The 20,480-nt window shown below is 38.1% G+C and overlaps 1 protein-coding gene across 2 annotated transcripts in view; it reads right to left on the bottom strand.

The window, feature by feature from the left end:
- Positions 1–20,480, bottom strand: part of LOC307142164 (NACHT, LRR and PYD domains-containing protein 12-like) — a 74,365-nt gene that overhangs the window by 28,474 nt on the left and 25,411 nt on the right. For both annotated transcript variants that reach the window (XM_079842782.1, XM_079842783.1), the window contains exons 8-10: positions 19,535–19,708; positions 2,999–3,172; positions 2,624–2,794 (exon numbers count right to left, since the gene is read on the bottom strand). In XM_079842782.1, coding sequence (XP_079698908.1) covers positions 2,624–2,794; positions 2,999–3,172; positions 19,535–19,708 — 519 coding nt within the window. The remainder of the gene's footprint in view (positions 1–2,623; positions 2,795–2,998; positions 3,173–19,534; positions 19,709–20,480) is intronic.

Below are 20,480 nucleotides of genomic sequence, written 5' to 3'. Positions count from 1 at the left end.
ATTTGTTTCAAAATTTGAATGGTTTTCTATCAAATGAGACCTTGATATGAGATGCACTTGTAAATATCTTGTTTTTTGAGTTATAAGCCATTACTTTTAATTATGTCACTTAAAGGGTTAGTTCACCCAAAAATGAAAATTCTGTCATTAATTACTTACCCTCATGTCCACACCCGTCAGACCTCCGTTCATCTTCGGAACAGAAATGAAGATATTTTAGTTGAAATCTGATGGCTCTGAAAGGCCTCCATTGGCACAATGGCACGGTTCACTATCAAGACCCTTAAAAGGCACTAAAGACGTCGTTACAAAGTCCATCTCACTACAGTGGTTCTAAAATAACTTTATGAATCGGCGATAATAGTTTTTGTGCGCAAAAAACCCCTAAAAAACGACTTACATAGTGATGATGATTTCAAAACACGGCATCATGAAGCTTCGAAGCGTTATGAATCAGCGAGTCGATTCAGCGGTTCAGAGCATTATGAATCAGCGAGTCGATTCAGCGGTTCAGAGCGTTATGAATCAGCGAGTCGATTCAGCGGTTCAGAGCGTTATGAATCAGTGAGTCGATTCAGCGGTTTGAATCACCAAATTTCAGCAGTTTGGCGGTTTGATACGCGATCCTAATCATCATTCGGCTCGCTGATTCATAACGCTTCGAAGCTTCATGGGGCAGTGTTTTGAAATCGTCATCACTATGTAAGTCGTTATTTAGGGTTTTTTTGCGCACAAAAACTATTATCGCCGATTCATAAAGTTATTTTAGAACCACTGTAGTGAGATGGACTTTGTAACGACGTCTTTAGTACCTTTTAAGGGTCTTGATAGTGAACCGTGCCATTGTGCCAATGGAGGCCTTTCAGAGCCATCAGATTTCAACTAAAATATCTTCATTTCTGTTCCGAAGATGAACGGAGGTCTGACGGGTGTCCAACCACATGAGGGTAAGTAATTACTGACAGAATTTTCATTTTTGGGTGAACTAACCCTTTAAGCCCTATTCGCACGGGGTTAGTATTATCTGGGGACCTCGTGTGATTTAAAAATTACTCCCCCACATCTGAATTTTGCGTGGCGCATTCGCACGGGATAAGCAAGCCTGTGGTTTTACTTGAATTTACTGACTATCTCCCGGATATGATGTCAAGACTTAATGTTTTTTTTGTTATAAATATAGCTGTATGAAATTATAAACAGTCATATCGATATCATTTTGATTGTTTTATAGTAATAAAAATAATAATTTAGTTCAGTTAGAGAACAGACGCTACAATTAAAAACTGAACTGAGCAATAATAACAATATACGGCAGAAGATTCAGTTTCAAACCTACATGTAAAAGTGCCCATTTAAGCGAGTTTGTCATTGTCCTTTTCTGTTTTTGTGTTTTTCATTAAGAATAATATTAAACACACCATTCAAGCAATTTACTCCCAAATTGGTGCTCATTCTAAAGTGAAAGTATAATCCGCGCGGCTGCACGGAATTCATAACGGTGCGCATTATATGCAGCCTAGCTCCATTCTTCGTGAAAGATAAAGATAAAAATACGCACAGGAAACAAAAACCTTGCAAAAATGATATACGATCAGCCGAATCCTGGCCAAATCACAGAGATGCCGATTCGCACGGGACTAATATTATCACAGGACCTCAGTGTTTGGCGAAATATGGTAGGTAATTTGCGGGGGAATATTTACTTTACATATTACAGACATGGCCAATTCGCACGGGATTAAGATCACAGACATTCTCTGCAATTATTACAAATCACCAGAGGTCCCCAAATAATACTAATCCCGTGCGAATAGGGCTATAGACATGAAATTATTAAAAATGTGGTTAATTTTAAAACACAAATTATATATTATTGTGTTATTGTGGTTGCTGAATTTAACAAAAACTGACTCAAAGAAATGAGGAAAATGGCATTATCCACTACTATAACAAAACATTAGAAGTAATGTGAGATTTTAAAGGTCCTGTTCTTCGTGATCCCATTTTTCAAACTTTAGTTAGTGTGTAATGTTGCTGTTAGAGCATAAATAATACCTGTAAAATTATAAAGCTCAAAGTTCAATGCCAAGCGAGATATTTTATTTAACAGAAGTTCCCTTTCAAAGCCTACAGCGAACGGCCGGTTTGTTCTACATCCCTGTACTTCCTGCTTTACTGACGTCAGTAGAACAGTTTGTCGACTAAACTCCGCCCACAAGAATACGCAAAAAAGGGGGCGTGGTCTTGTTGCTCTCCCACGTGGAGAAGAGGAAGTGTTGCGTTTGTAGTAAGTTTGTCTCCATGTCGTTGAGACGCTGTTATTTTCATCCCGGAGTCAAATCACCTTTGTTTGGCCTTTAGCGACGCTGTAGTTTGAGCGCGTTCATCTCCCCGTTATGGTAAGAGGCGGGACCTTTCCGGGCAACCAATCACAACACGGGAACCGCTGGCCCAATCAGAACTCGTTACGTATTTCTGAAGGAGGGACTTCATAGAATAAGGAAATCATCAAGCCATTTTTAGCATGTTATAACACATGTTATATTGCACACTGTAAACACAATCAAAGCTTCAACAACACAGGAAAAACGGGATCTTTAAAGCATTAAAACACAATCCTCACGTGAGTGTGTTGAGCTGGCAGTGTTTATCCTCCAGTAGAGCAGAGATCTGATTCACTCGTGTCTCTCCTAGATCATGATCACTCAGATTCAGCTCTCTCAGGAGTAACAGGTTTTTACCCACAATTCCTCTCACATACTGACAGGCTTCATCTGCAGCAGGACTCACAAACCTGCAGAAGGGAAAATTAAGCAAGAATCAATTGAATTAAACATGGTGTAATGAAAAACAGCATTTGATTCTAATGGGATTCTAATGGGAAACATTGTGGAATTGTTTATCTTGAATTGGCTTCTGTGCAACACATTTTATTAGTGAAATAATATTTCTATAAACATTTCACCTGCACATTATGTATTATTCTATCCCATCTCACCTCAGTGTCTTCAGTTGACAGTGTGGATCCTGTAGTAAATCACTGAGCTCCTTCACTCCTGATGGTCCAGGATCATTTCCTGTGAGATCCAGCTCTATCAGGTGTGAAGGGTTTGATCTCAGAGCTGAAGCCAGAGCTTTATAACCTTCTTCTGTGATACTGCAGTCTGAGAGTCTAGAACAGAAATGAATAATGCATATAAATAATGCATACTTCTTGTTGTCTCTGCCAACCCAGCACTTCACCACAATCTCTCCATTCAGCTAGGTTCATCAACCATAACTCCGTCCAGGACAGCCAGGAACCTTGGAGTTGTGATTGATGATCAGCTAAAATTCACTGACCACATCACTGCAACAACCCGATCCTGTAGATTTGCATTATACAACATTAGGAAGATTAGACCCTTCCTATCAGAGCATGCCACACAACTACTGGTCCAAGCTCTTGTTCTCTCCAGACTGGACTACTGTAATGCTCTTCTAGCGGGCCTTCCGGCATGCACTACCAAACCCTTGCAACTGATCCAGAATGCAGCGGCGAGGGTGATCTTTAATGAGCCGAAGAGAGCGCACGTCACGCCTCTCTTCATCAGACTCCACTGGCTACCAATAGCCGCTCGCATCAAATTCAAGGCACTGGTGCTCGCCTTCAAAGCAACCACTGGCTCTGCACCAATATACCTAAACTCGCTTGTTCAGACTTACACACCCTCCAGGAACTTACGTTCTACCAGTGAACGACGCCTTGTGGTGCCATACCAGAGAGGCATGAAATCGCTCTCACTGAGCTTTTCCTGGGCCGTTCCCAGCTGGTGGAATGACCTGCCTATCTCAATTCGTGCGGCCGAGTCTGTAGCCATTTTCAAGAAACATCTAAAAACACATCTCTTCCAGCAGCACCTGACCAATCAAGAATAGCACTTATCATTCTATTCATTTTCTGTCCGTCTAATTTATTTAAAAAAATAAAAAAAAAACTGTCCTGTGTGTTCTGAGCTAGATTAACTAAGACTTGCTGCAGCACTTGCATACTGTTGCCCTTGTCTGTTCTAGTTGCTTCTTTTGCTGTCATTTGTAAGTCGCTTTGGATAAAAGCGTCTGCTAAATGACTACATGTAAATGTAAATGTATAAAATACATTTATTACACAATATCAACTATTATTTACATTATGAGTGATGAAGTCAACTGAATCTGTGTCTGTAAAGCTGTGAACCAAATGAGCCACACAATGAGCATAAGAAGTGAACATCATTCCTCTGAAAGCTCCTGTAGTGCATCGGCTGTCTTGTGTACTGCAGGATCTCCAGTGAAGTCTTATATTGTTTGTAGCCCTTTTGTCTTCAGATACAAGATATATAGTAAAATATTATATACATTTTCATACAACAGTTTTTTCTGGTTCTGGAATCTGATTGGCTGAGAGCCTTTTCCAGCCGTGTGATATCCACCAGTACCGCCACGTAAACCGTTTCCCCGTTTGCATCTCTCCGCTCGAGCGACTGTCATGGTGGTCAAGCAAATCCACTTTTAAGCATACTACTGTTGTGTCACGAAATGTAGTTTTAACAATTTTTAGGTGAGAATGTAGTTAATTGGACCTCAAATATGTGAATCATATGTAAACATAGCGTCTATTTAACAGTTTGTTCAGACGCTTTGACAGATGTGAGGCTGTCAGCGCTCGTGTACCCGCAGAGAACAGCTTCATCTCGGACAGACATTCGGGAATTTGCCGCTGGCTCTTACAGTGTGTAGATAGTGGTTAAACATGAGAGAATTCATTTCTCAAAATTAGGAGCCTTTAATAATAAGGGCACTTTAAATCCTGTCGGGCCAACTACAGCACTGCTTTTGTACTTTTGACTGCATTGTTTGCATGTGTTTATTTCCTATTGTCTTTTATAATGGCTTTTGTTGTAGATTATTATTATTGTTCAATTAATATAACTTATATAACTAATATGCGTATTTGGTATTGAGAAAAGGTCTGTAATTTCGACCCCAGTGACAGTTACTACACCACTAGATGGCTCAAAGACTGTCTTTATGAGTGACTGCTGTAAACAAGGAAGTTGTTTTAGCGCTATCTTTGGAAATCGTTTAAAAGGACAAAGATATCGCTTTCCTCAGCGGGCATTCAAACTGATTTTTTATAATGGATATTATGGACATCGACCTGAAGAATGAATGCTTTATCAGATACACTCGTTTAGTCGATCTCTCTCATAATACCTTAATACTCTACATTATAAAACGAAGAGTTTCGGCCCTTGATTCTGATTGGTTGAGCCACATTTGAACACATACAGCTGACCTCATGACATTAGTATCGCTGCGCCACGGAGTGTGTGTGTTGCTGCGTCTGTGTGTTGCTTGGCAATTAGTCCGCTATCAGTATTACTGAGCCAAAGAAACTGTTTGATTTAGTTTGATTTATTGGGCCAGGTGTGGATGAGTGGTGAAAAGATATAGACAGAGGAAGAGGACAAAAAAGAAAGCAGACATGCTGATATTAATGAGAGAGGAATTGAAGAGCTGGAAATGTCAAGAAATGAAGCTGGTACTGTTAAACAGACCATGTGGGCTGTTCGCTGTTTTCAGTCCTGGTGTGCCGAAAAATATTTGGTTATTGATTTAAAAACAATAACCAAAACAGATTTAAACACGACTCTCCACCAGTTTTATACCACCATGAAATACAGGTAAGGTGAACCCTACGGTTTCAGCAGCGATGTTGGCCTACGCGCGGGGATTAAAGGGATAGTTCACCCAAAACTGAAGATGAGCCCATGATTTACTCTCCCTTAACTCATCCTAGGTCTGTATGACATTCTTCTCTCAGACAAACACAATCAGAGTTATATTAATAAATGTCCTGGCTCTTCCAAGCTTTATAATGGCAGTGAAAGGGAAGTTCTGTTTTTAAAACCATAAAAGTGAACGCTTCCATCCATCATAAAAGAGCATCCATCCATCATAAAAGTGCATCCATCCATCATAAAAGTGCATCCATCCATCATAAAGGTGCATCCATCCATCATAAAAGTGCATCCATCCATCATAAAGGTGCATCCATCCATCATAAAAGTACATCCATCCATCATAAAGGTGCATCCATCCATCATAAAAGTGCATCCATCCATCATAAAAGTACATCCGTCCATCATAAAGGTGCATCCATCCATCATAAAGGTGCGTCCATCCATCATAAAAGTGCATCTAACCATCATAAAAGTGCATCTATCCATCATAAAAGTACATCCATCCATCATAAAAGTGCATCTATCCATCATAAAAGTGCATCTATCCATCATAAAAGTGCATCTGTCCATCATAAAAGTGCATCCGCCCATCATAAAAGTGCATCCGCCCATCATAAAAGTGCATCTGTCCATCATAAAAGTGCATCCGCCCATCATAAAAGTGCATCTGTCCATCATAAAAGTGCATCTGTCCATCATAAAAGTGCATCCGCCCATCATAAAAGTGCATCCATCCATCATAAAGGTGCATCCATCCATCATAAAAGTGCATCCATCCATCATAAAGGTGCATCCATCCATCATAAAAGTACATCCATCCATCATAAAGGTGCATCCATCCATCATAAAAGTGCATCCATCCATCATAAAAGTACATCCGTCCATCATAAAGGTGCATCCATCCATCATAAAGGTGCATCTATTCATCATAAAAGTACATCCATCCATCATAAAAGTGCATCTATCCATCATAAAAGTACATCCATCCATCATAAAAGTGCATCTAACCATCATAAAAGTGCATCTATCCATCATAAAAGTACATCCATCCATCATAAAAGTGCATCTATCCATCATAAAAGTGCATCTATCCATCATAAAAGTGCATCTATCATCATAAAAGTGCATCCGCCCATCATAAAAGTGCATCTGTCCATCATAAAAGTGCATCTATCCATCATAAAAGTGCATCTATCCATCATAAAAGTGCCTCCATCTAGGGCTGCACGATTCTTGCTAAAATGTGAATCACGATTTTTCTCCATGGGAATTGAGATCACGATTCTCTTACACGATTCTCATTTTTTTTTATACTTTAAAAAAAATGAATCAATTTTAAATAAAAGTAATTAGTTACAATTAAATTAAAATGTAGAAACAACAAATGTAGACGGACTAGATGTAAATATATGCTTATTACTGTTTATTTCTATTTTTATGATTATTTAATATCTTGCCTTGTGGAGAGAGGGTTTTTGTTGTCTTATTTCGTTGTTTCATTTTGTTTTTGCGTTTTTGTAAAAAATGAAAACTATAAATAAAATATTTTTAAAAAAATGTTATAAGAAAACGCTTAACGTGGCTTACTGTACTAAGACAGTGTTACAGACATCCCAACCTGAAAAAAGTCATTTCAGGGAGGTAATATAATATATCATTAATATATAATTTCTATAGGCCTATGCAATTATTAGTTAAAAAAAAATATGTAAAATTATGTAGATCACTTTTACTATTTACACAAGCTGCTTATACTATTTATGTAAACTGCTTTTATTTATATTTCATTGCAACTTTAAACAGGTCTAAGGAGTTTGTTGTTTTCATGTAGCCTTGGCAACTAGCCGACCTGAAAAATATGCACATGAAATTAAACTTGTTTAACTCAAACATAACATGTCAGTAACAAACTGTACAGCGTGCAAGATTGTCATTATGTTTATACTTTATACTTTCGTTTTTTGGGGCACTCTCCCTCTGCCATGGCGCTCCAGTTTCTAGATACACTGAACTGATTAATTTGGTTCGGGAGAAGAGATAAAAGCCCGCCCACACTGACAATTGATTGGTTGATTTACCGAAACAGGCCAATCAGGATGCTCTCCGTCTTACATGCGCTTCATTAGGTGCACACCAGCACACACACGCTCTCTGCCGCGCGCACGTGCACAGTTTGCGGTTAATTTTTACCTCTTACCGCTACAAATCTGACTCCGTTTAGGTCTGCTCTGCCGTCTTGTTACACGTCAGTAACAGCGAAACATGGCCAATGAGGGAGAGGAGAGAAGTGGAGATTTATGATTGATTGGTTAGTGTTTTGTTATTGTGTGAGTGTGACAAGCTCTGGTGTGACCAATAACGCGTGAACGCAGCATGATCTGAGGGAAATACACGGAAGTGAATCGCCAACATTAAGAAATGAGATCGCATTTATGTTTGAATCGAGATCGTGATTTTTTTTCGATTAATCGTGCAGCCCTACATCCATCCATCATAAAAGTGCATCCATCCATCATAAAAGTGCATCCGCTCATCATAAAAGTGCATCCATCCATCATAAAAGTACATCCATCCATCATAAAAGTGCATCTATCCATCATAAAAGTGCCTCTGTCCATCATAAAAGAGCATCTATCTATCATAAAAGAGCATCCATCCGTCATGAAAGTGCATCTATCCATCATAAAAGTGCATCCGCTCATCATAAAAGTGCATCTATCCATCATAAAAGTACATCCATCCATCATAAAAGTGCATCCATCCATCATAAAAGTACATCCATCCATCATAAAAGTACATCCATCCATCATAAAGGTGCATCCATCCATCATAAAAGAGCATCCATCCATCATAAAAGTGCATCTATCCATCATAAAAGAGCATCTATCCATCATAAAGGTGCATCCATCCATCATAAAGGTGCATCCATCCATCATAAAAGTACATCCATCCATCATAAAGGTGCATCCATCCATCATAAAAGTGCATCCATCCATCATAAAGGTGCATCCATCCATCATAAAAGAGCATCCATCCATCATAAAAGTGCCTCTATCCATCATAAAAGAGCATCTATCCATCATAAAGGTGCATCCGTCCATCATAAAAGTGCATCCATCCATCATAAAAGAGCATCTATCCATCATAAAAGTACATCCATCCATCATAAAGGTGCATCCATCCATCATAAAAGTACATCCGTCCATCATAAAAGTGCATCCATCCATCCATCATAAAAGTACATCCATCCATCCATCATAAAGGTGCATCCATCCATCATAAAAGTGCATCTGTCCATCATAAAAGTGCATCTGTCCATCATAAAAGTGCATCTGTCCATCATAAAAGTGCATCTATCCATCAAAAAAGTGCATCTGTCCATCATAAAAGTGCATCTGTCCATCATAAAAGTGCATCTGTCCATCATAAAAGTGCATCTATCATCATAAAAGTGTATCTATCCATCATAAAAGTGCATCTATCCATCATAAAAGTGCATCTATCCATCAAAAAAGTGCATCTGTCCATCATAAAAGTGCATCTGTCCATCATAAAAGTGCATCTGTCCATCATAAAAGTGCATCTGTCCATCAAAAAAGTGTATCTATCCATCATAAAAGTGCATCTGTCCATCATAAAAGTGCATCTGTCCATCATAAAAGTGCATCTATCCATCATAAAAGTGCATCTGTCCATCATAAAAGTGCATCAGTCCATCATAAAAGTGCATCTGTCCATCATAAAAGTGCATCTGTCCATCATAAAAGTGCATCTGTCCATCATAAAAGTGCATCTATCCATCATAAAAGTGCATCCATCCATCATAAAAGTACATCCATCCATCATAAAGGTGCATCCATCCATCATAAAAGTACATCCATCCATCATAAAAGTGCATCCGTCCATCATAAAAGTGCATCCATCCATCATAAAAGTACATCCATCCATCATAAAAGTACATCCATCCATCATAAAAGTACATCCATCCATCATAAAGGTGCATCCATCCATCATAAAAGTGCATCCATCCATCGTAAAGGTGCATCCATCCATCATAAAAGAGCATCTATCATCATAAAAGTGCATCCATCCATCGTAAAGGTGCATCCATCCATCATAAAAGAGCATCTATCATCATAAAAGTGCATCTATCATCATAAAAGTGCATCCATCCATCATAAAAGTGCATCTATCCATCATAAAAGAGCATCTATCCATCATAAAGGTGCATCCATCCATCATAAAAGTACATCCATCCATCATAAAGGTGCATCCATCCATCATAAAAGTACATCCATCCATCATAAAAGTGCATCTATCAATCATAAAAGTGCATCTGTCCGTCATAAAAGTGCATCTGTCCATCATAAAAGTGCATCTATCATCATAAAAGTGCATCTGTCCATCATAAAAGTGCATCTGTCCATCATAAAAGTGCATCTATCCATCATAAAAGTGCATCTATCATCATAAAAGTGCATCTGTCCATCATAAAAGTGCATCTGTCCATCATAAAAGTGCATCCATCCATCATAAAAGTACATCCATCCATCATAAAAGTACATCTATCCATCATAAAAGTGCATCTATCATCATAAAAGTGCATCTGTCCATCATAAAAGTGCATCTATCCATCATAAAAGTGCATCTATCATCATAAAAGTGCATCTGTCCATCATAAAAGTGCATCTGTCCATCATAAAAGTGCATCCATCCATCATAAAAGTGCATCTGTCCATCATAAAAGTGCATCTATCATCATAAAAGTGCATCTGTCCATCATAAAAGTGCATCTGTCCATCATAAAAGTGCATCTATCATCATAAAAGTGCATCTGTCCATCATAAAAGTGCATCTGTCCATCATAAAAGTGCATCTATCCATCATAAAAGTGCATCCATCCATCATAAAAGTACATCCATCCATCATAAAGGTGCATCCATCCATCATAAAAGTGCATCTATCCATCATAAAAGTGCATCTATCATCATAAAAGTGCATCTGTCCATCATAAAAGTGCATCTGTCCATCATAAAAGTGCATCTATCCATCATAAAAGTGCATCCATCCATCATAAAAGTGCATCCATCCATCATAAAAGTACATCCATCCATCATAAAAGTACATCCATCCATCATAAAGGTGCATCCATCCATCATAAAAGTGCATCCATCCATCATAAAAGTACATCCATCCATCATAAAAGTGCATCCATCCATCATAAAGGTGCATCCATCCATCATAAAAGAGCATCTATCCATCATAAAAGAGCATCTATCCATCATAAAGGTGCATCCATCCATCATAAAAGTACATCCATCCATCATAAAGGTGCATCCGTCCATCATAAAAGTGCATCCATCCATCATAAAAGAGCATCTATCCATCATAAAAGTACATCCATCCATCATAAAGGTGCATCCATCCATCATAAAAGTACATCCATCCATCATTTAGGTGCATCCATCCATCATAAAAGTACATCCATCCATCATAAAGGTGCATCCGTCCATCATAAAAGTGCATCCATCCATCATAAAAGTACATCCATCCATCATAAAGGTGCATCCGTCCATCATAAAAGTGCATCCATCCATCATAAAAGTGCATCTGTCCATCATAAAAGTGCATCTATCCATCATAAAAGTGCATCCATCCATCATAAAAGTGCATCTGTCCATCATAAAAGTACATCTGTCATCATAAAAGTGCATCTATCATCATAAAAGTGCATCTATCCATCATAAAAGTGCATCTGTCCATCATAAAAGTGCATCTATCCATCATAAAAGTGCATCTATCATCATAAAAGTGCATCTGTCCATCATAAAAGTGCATCTGTCCATCATAAAAGTGCATCTATCCATCATAAAAGTGCATCTATCCATCATAAAAGTGCATCTATCCATCATAAAAGTGCATCTATCCATCATTAAAGTGCATCTGTCCATCATAAAAGTGCATCTGTCCATCATAAAAGTGCATCTGTCCATCATAAAAGTGCATCTATCATCATAAAAGTGCATCTGTCCATCATAAAAGTGCATCTATCCATCATAAAAGTGCATCTATCATCATAAAAGTGCATCTGTCCATCATAAAAGTGCATCTATCATCATAAAAGTGCATCTGTCCATCATAAAAGTGCATCTGTCCATCATAAAAGTGCATCTATCCATCATAAAAGTGCATCTATCCATCATAAAAGTGCATCTGTCCATCATAAATCCATCATAAAAGTGCATCTATCATCATAAAAGTGCATCTGTCCATCATAAAAGTGCATCTGTCCATCATAAAAGTGCATCTATCCATCATAAAAGTGCATCTATCATCATAAAAGTGCATCTATCCATCATAAAAGTGCATCTGTCCATCATAAAAGTGCATCTATCCATCATAAAAGTGCATCTGTCCATCATAAAAGTGCATCTGTCCATCATAAAAGTGCATCTATCATCATAAAAGTGCATCTATCCATCATAAAAGTGCATCTGTCCATCATAAAAGTGCATCTATCCATCATAAAAGTGCATATATCCATCATAAAAGTGCATCTATCATCATAAAAGTGCATCTATCCATCATAAAAGTGCATCTATCCATCATAAAAGAGCATCTGTCCATCATAAAAGAGCATCTGTCCATCATAAAAGTGCATCTGTCCATCATAAAAGTGCATCCATTAGGGCTGTATGATTAATCAAAAAATAATCGAAACCGAAATTCAGAACCTCTAACTGAGGTATTTTTCCCATGTGAGTTATTTGCATAAAATATATATTTGCATAAATGCATAAATATATATTTCGGTTTTAGTCACGTGACTCCGCACCGTCAGTCACATCGAGTGCAGTTTGCAGGCACACAGAGATGCAGGAGCAGTTATCTGTGTTTATAGATGCCCAGAATCACTATAGTAACTGCATGCTTTACACAGTTTATACAGGTCAGTTAATCGCCGTTCTTATAGCCTACGCGCTGCCACACACACACACACACGGCGCGTGCAAGCCCCGAAGCCAGATCGCATAGACAATAACTGCTGAAAGTGAACATTTTCCTTCAAGTATTTTAAAATCACAAAGAAATGCACTTTTTCATTAGAAAAAAAAAATTCCACCTTTAATAGTAGAAAATATTTACAGTAAAAACTAGGGATGTCCCGATCAGGTTTTTTTGCCCTCAAGTCCGAGTCATTTGATTTTGAGTATCTACCGATACAGAGTCCCGATCCGATACTTCTATAATATAAGTATACTTCTATATGTTAGTGGGCAGTAGATTATCTGTCATACCTCCTCTCTCCTTTTTTCATCATTCTCTCATTTCTATAAGCCTCCTCATTTCCATCACTCTTTCTTTTTGTCTCCTCCTCTTGCCCTGTCTCTTCCCCTCCTAAAGCTGAGCTCTGGTTGATAGTCGTGTCATTGTTTAACATTTTATATATTAAAACAGCTGTCAAATATGAAATGTTAAGTTTGGCTACTTGCATCTCGCACCGCTTACTGAAGCGTTGTGTTACTCGCACAGCAGCTTCTGCGTATAAAGCCTGCATACTTTCATTTGATTGGTCATCTCATATATTTTGATATTGATGAGCGGTGACCGACCGCAGGCAGGGCAGCTCAGACAAGAAGATATCCTTGCAGCACTAAAGTAGTGTTAATACTCTATTAGGCAATTATTTCACAACATTTATTACATTTAACACATATTAACACTTTGTTGCCCTTGACTGTTCTAGTTGCTTCTATTGCTCTCATTTGTAAGTCACTTTTTCTCATATCTGGCTACGGCCATCGTGTAGGCAGCCTATAGTTTACCTCAACACTTCAGTTTACATGGTCGGAGCTATTCAGTCTGGTTCAGCTAGTTTCTCCACAGAGCCTTTACTGTACACAATATGTTGCGTTTTTTATCAAATTCAAATGGATAAAGCGACTGCCTGGTGCTCGTAAATCGTTATCACTGCAATAGAGCGGCAAACTGCTCTCGCGCTTCGAGTCTGTTGATGCGCTCGCGGTTTAATCAGGTATCGCCGTTTCTTCACCTGGCTTTTGATGCTTGTTCCCAATCCCATGCATTTGCAGCACTCGAGTAGATAACAGCGCTTAATATGTGGGGGCGTGGTGAGGTTTGGCGAGCGGCGCTCCAGGAAAAGTTTAGGTTCTCCCGATCGACTGTCAATCATTTCCTCGGCCAATCACGGGCCCCCTCTGTGCTCGGGCCCTGGGGATTCAGCCCCAGCTAGCCCTTATGTTAATCCAGCCCTGTACATATATACATCCGAGTCCTGATCGGGAGGTAACGTCCGATTCCGATCGAGTCTCAAACCAAAGATCACATGATCGGATCGGGACATCCCTAGTAAAAACCTTATCAGGAACTTACTCAAAAACCTTATGAGGGCAAAAAATGGAGAGCAAAAAAAAAAAAAAAAAATTTAATCATTTATCGGGGTTCAATCAGTTTAAGGCCTTTAAGCACATATGCATAAAAATATATCATGTTTTATTTAGCAAGCGTGTAACCAATTCGAAAACCAAAAGTAACTTATAAAAGATCATATAAGAGATTCAAAGGGTACAGCCAACAGAACTGGGAGCAAGGAGGATTGGGAGGTCAATTGCAAATTAAGAATTTAAGTAACAAAAATTCATAGGAAAAAGAAAATAATGTTTTATGTTACATTAAAATAAGTGAACGCAAATATGATGAATAAGTTTGTTAATGGGTTCTCAGCAAAGTATTGGAAACAAATGTAAGTGTTATTTTACAATTCATACTGTAGTAGTGTTGTCAAAAATATTGATATTTCGATATGTATCGATACTGAAATATCTGAAACGATACTCATTTTCTACAGTATCGATACCACCCGCGCTCTCCTCTCCTCTCCGACCGACAGCGAGTTGACACGCAACCGCCTCCTCTCATTCAGTCCGGTTAACCCTCCAAACACGGCGAACGCGTGTTCTGCTGTTGGCGTGACGGGCCTGAATTTCATGCGGGATTGCACATAACATTAATTCTACTCATTTCCGCAGATTTCACGCTCGCATCTGAAGCGTGTGAACACACATACCGTGATAAAGCCGCCTCTGACATACAAGGGCAAAAATTAGCTCCTTTTTCAAGCTTATTAATGGTCAAATACACTCTAAAAATGTCTCAATGTCCATCTTGGTGAGTATTAACGTAAACACAGTCGTAAACAGTTCAGGAAGAATGTGTAGCAGGAGTGTTTGGGATCCATGCGTGCGGTGGATCTTAAAAGGGACAGCGGTTATTTATTATTCTAACTACAAAAAGACAAACGATCACTTACTGCTCTTGACTGATTAACTTGTGAAACTCTAATGGATTCATCTGTATTTAATTTTTTATAATGAAGATTATTGAAGATTATTTACATTTACATTTATGCATTTGGCAGACGCTTTTATCCAAAGCGACTTACAGTGGCCTTATTACAGGGACAATCCCCCTGGAGCAACATGGAGTAAAGTGCCTTGCTCAAGGACACACTGGTGGCGACCGCTGGGATAGAACCAGCAACCTTCTGCATATCAGTTCCATGGTTTTAACTCACTGGACCAAGAATTTGTTCTTATTTTATTACGGTTTACTCATCTTTTTAAAATCAATTTGAAATCAAGCTTCCTTGTGCTCTATGTAAGCTATTGCAACACAATTATTTGCAAATATTTGAGAGATAATTGTAATGGTAACTGATCAACGTTTATATATGAGAAAACCTTAAAAGCTTTATCGTATAAAGTGATCTCTTCTGAAGAAATTTTTAATCACCTAGACTTTCAATAGACGGACAAAAAAATTAATTATATTAAAAATATCTATTTGACAGTATATGCAGCATTTTTTCCCCGTGGTATCGAAAATGGTATCGAATATCGATACTTTTTTAGGTATCGTATCGAAGTTACAAATTCCAGTATCGTGACAACACTATACTGTAGGCTACACTGGTTTAAAAGTTATCTTTTTAATAGGGGACATTGTGCATTTTATATTGGAAGTGTTTCAGATGTGAAAGAGTTACAATGTGGTGTGCCTCAAGGAAGTTGTTCAGGACCATTACAATTTTCTATATTACCAATAAACTTCCTCTTGTTTTAAAGTGTGCACGGACAGTCAGGTATGCAGATGAAACAACATTATATTTAACTGCAACGTCAATTAAGCAGTTGTCTACTGATTTGGATGAGGAATTGCAATTGGTAAAAGTAGGTACAGAATAAGTTGGTTGTAAACTTGACAAAAAACAAAAGCATTTTTGTGATCCATAAATCAGAGTAATATCTGAAATGTCACTCATCAAAGCCAGACATACTATTAGAATAACTATTTCAGATTAATAATTAAAGGTAATTGAAGATTGTCTCTCTGCTTTGTTTTATAAGAAATAATTTGTCGAGAGTTCCTAATGTCCCGTAATGTCAACTTTTATATAGTAGTACTAGTCATAATTTCAACACCAGGCATGCATCAAAGGGATGTTTTTTACTTCTTGTTTCGAAAGCTACTGTAAAACAACGTACTGTAACATGTAGAGGAATGGAAATATGGAATGATTTACCATTGCATATTACATATTTGAAGTAAAATTAAAAATATAAAAAAGTTGTAAAAAATCTTTAAAGGAACATTTAATGGCACAATAGTAAATTGTTGATTTTCATATTTGAAATTAATTTTGGGTTTGTATGTTTCATTGACTTTTTATTGTTCTGGATTAATGTATTTTTTACTTGTTGGGACCTCGGGAAGAGTAGCCACTGTCTAGGTACTGGCTTTTATCCAAATAAATAAATACACTTAGATCATATATGAAAAAAGACTATTTTCAAAGGAATATATTGTTTTTTTTATAAAAATGTTTTAAAAAATGGCAGTTATAGCACCACGTCTTGCCCAATCTCCACCACTTTTTTAGGTGTCCTCAGAGTGTGTCAATACATATGCGTGTCAAATTTGTAATAAATATCTCAATATATCAAAATATCTTAATTTTGAGGTTATAGACCAGGGGTGTCCAAAGTTGGCCCTGGAGGGCCACTGTCCTGCAGAGTCTAGATCCAAGTTGCCTCAACACCCCTGTCTGAAAGTTTCTAGTATTCCTAATAAGACCTTGATGGAACAGGTGTGAACAGGTTGAACTGGGGTTGGAGCTAAACTCTTTATGGCTGGATTTCCTGAAACCTTCTTAACACTACGTCGTTCTTAAGTTATACCTTAAGGTGTATCTTATCGTTAATACGTGTTTCCCGAAACGATCTTAGTTAAGAATACCTTCTGTAAGACATTCGTTCGTAAGGTTGGTCTGGAGCACTCTTAGCTATACCTTATCCCTATTGACAGTTCATTCCGATAGTGGCCACCACTGTTTCTTTACATCTCGGTCTTTACGAATATGATTCTGCTAATTGAAGTGTTTTCATGCAAATAATACTATTGTCATTACACTGATGGCTTTTCGCTTTTTAATTAGCCTATATTATCCAAAGGTATATCAGCTGGCAAACCATTATGGAGTCTATTTAAAGGGAATGATTGTAGAGGGGAGTTTGGTCAAACTATGGCACCGATACAGCAAATAGTTGTAAATCAAAGACGGCACCATCCGCAGAGTCATTTCTATGTGCATTATTTCATCCGTGAAAACTTTAGTCCCCTGGCTACCATATCAAAAGCTGCAATTCAAAATAAATTTTGCCTGCCATGGCAGCGAATTCAGCAGATTTTAGATCTTGTTGGTCCGACTTTGACTTTTCAAGACAAATCTGACGGAGCTCAGCCCCGATATTCAGCTGTTGGCCCTCTTCTCTTTCTTTCTTTTTTCTCTGCTGTAGCTGTTGATTATCTTTCGCGTGTTGCGCCTTTATTGAGTATAGGTCATCCAGTAATAGAAATTTGTGATTTACCAATAATGTGATGTGGGCAATCAACTCTGCTTGTGGAGTAAATGAAGACTATGGCAAAATATATTATGATAATATAAATGGCATACTGCCAGTGTAGTGAGTTGATACGTTTGGGCATAAGAGGTTGCAGGTTCGCACAATCATTTCAAAATTATTTACAATATTCACGGTTGGATTTAGTTTGCAATTTGGATTATATTTATATGATCTCACGAGTCCTGATAAATGCAATTTCAACTATTTCTGAAGTGATTCTATTATAAAGAACATCGCTTTCTCACATAATGCAGTTAAACAGCCCCTGCATAGAGTGAATAATCGATTTTTGAGCCATTGATAAACTAATTCAACACCGCCGCCACGGACAGTGCCTGCTAACGTCGCACTTAAGAAGGTATACCTTAAGCAACCTCCTAAGGTTTAGTTCGGGGAACACGCCTAGAAATGGTACACCTTTAGTTAAGTTATACCTTTAGAGTCTTCGTAGCGCGATAATAGACAACGTTATCGGGAAATGCAGCCCATGACAGTGGCCCTCCAGGAGCAGGATCGGACACCCCGTTATAGACACTTACAGTATATTTATGAGAGTAAAAAAATGACTAATGGGCAACATTGATTGGATTTTACTTCATATCATTATTTTGACATTTGGACATTATTGTTTAGCTATTGTCCTATGTTATCAAATTTCCTGTGGTGGTTTTGTATCGATCGGATTAGCGGTTTCGAAAATAATCGCAAAAGTTTAGTAAGCTCTAAATTACACTGTTACACAAACCATAAGGCAAAACCTGCCATGTTTGGTGTCGTTGGAGTCGGCAAGGATTCAGGAGTCTAAAGAGGTGACTCTAGTGAAAAATACTGGCTTGAAACTTCTAAGGCTCCTTCAAGGCATTGTGCCGATGATGCAAACTGTGTTTTTTGAGATACGCCAATGTTCTCATAAACTATTATGGCACCCTGGACAAAAACACTGCATGCCACTTATCAGGTTAATGGTTGGGTGTGGTTATAGCCATTTTCATGAAATTTTCCGCTTACAGCGCCACCAAGTGGCCAATCGTCGCAATTTTTGTCATGTGACCGACCTTTCAGCTCATAGACATGTGACCTGAGTTTAGCGAAAATATCTTTTGTTCACAAGTTATAGTCATTTTAGTAAAAGTGGCCCCGACACGTTGAACACTTTGGTTCCCCTTAGCGACAATTTTTTTTTTCCCCCATAATTATTGATAGTCTCTCTCCAATTAACATTTCAACAGTGGTTTGGTTCCAATTAGGGAAAAAACGTGAGAGTAGTTTGCAAAAGTAGGTTTTTCAAAAAACCCAACATTTCTCGAAATTGGCGTCTGAAGGGCGAGCCAATCTGTGGCGTGCATTTTGTCCGCCTTGAGCCAAGGATTCCAAGGATATAAGACACTTGAGCCGATGCCTAACGGTTTAGGAGTTATGAGCCATTTCATACTTTTGCTCGCTGTAGCGCCCCCGTCAGGCCGGTCGGGGCGTGCCTCGGTGACGCTGGTAGTCGGTGTGAGTACTACCAGCCCTGAAAGTTTCAAGTCTCTATGACTTACGCTTTGGTCTGACCGATCAGTTTTAGATGGAGAATGATGCATCATGGGAAATGTAGCAATTACAATAGGGTTTCAGCCTTTCAGGCTTGAACCCCTAAAAAAATAATCATTCAATAATCGCAATCGAAGTAAAATGTTATTCAAGGTTTTTATTTTTGGTCAAATTGTTACAGCCCTAGCATCCATCCATCATAAAAGTGCATCTATCCATGTATATATTTTGTATTATTCCATCCCATCTCACCTCAGTGTCTTCAGCTGACAGTGTGGATCCTGTAGTAAATCACTGAGCTCCTTCACTCCTGATGGTCCAGGATCATTTCCTGTGAGATCCAGCTCTATCAGGTGTGAAGGGTTTGATCTCAGAGCTGAAGCCAGAGCTTTACAACCTTCTTCTGTGATACTGCAGTCTGAGAGTCTAGAACAGAAATGCAAATGTAACATCCAGCTAAATAATCAGTTACTCTAGAACAATGACTGAACAAAATAAAGTGCAAATATAGTTTTCTCTGTCCAACATATGGTATGACTCTGACTGTACATACCAGGCTTGTGACAATTTTTTTATCTATATTTAGCATCAGGCCTATTAACCAGCATCTTAAAGATCATTTCATAATAAAAATTATAATTTGTAAAATTATTTGTAGATGGCAAGGAAAGACTATTTAAAACTTTGAAATTACTACTAGTTAACTTAAAGCATTTTGAATATGCATGTTGTTTGTTTTAGTAGATAGCCTAATTATTTTAAGCTAAATATTCAAATGGTCCAGACTTCAAGTGGCCTGAAACCTTATACAGTATCTTTAATCAGTACGTGTGTGTGTGTGTGTGTGTGTGTGTGTGTGTGTGTGTGTGTGTGTGTGTGTGTGTGTGTGTGTGTGTGTGTGTGTGTGTGTGTGTGTGTGGTTAAGTTATCTTAGTTATTCTCCTGTTTATTGTGATTCCTGTTAGAATGAAAGACGTTTGACGTTTTGTTTGACTCTTCTGTCATGCGCTTCATCTAAAAGCCACAAACCGTGACATTTATTCTGTGACTTATTTACATTGTGATTTTTTTATTTATTATGTTGTATACATTTTGGGACTTTTTATTTAGAAAACAAAAGGTTCTATCTACAAAGTGGAATGGAATGCAAAAACTTTGAAGCTCAATATCTCTAAACTGCTCAGAATGCAGACAGAAG

Source organism: Gobio gobio (genome assembly GCF_949357685.1).
Source record: "Gobio gobio genome assembly, chromosome: 18".
In the NCBI taxonomy this organism is placed as follows: Eukaryota; Metazoa; Chordata; class Actinopteri; order Cypriniformes; family Gobionidae; genus Gobio; species Gobio gobio.
The sequence above is the reverse complement of the archived record's forward strand: the minus strand, read 5'-3'. Positions and strand labels throughout refer to the sequence as shown.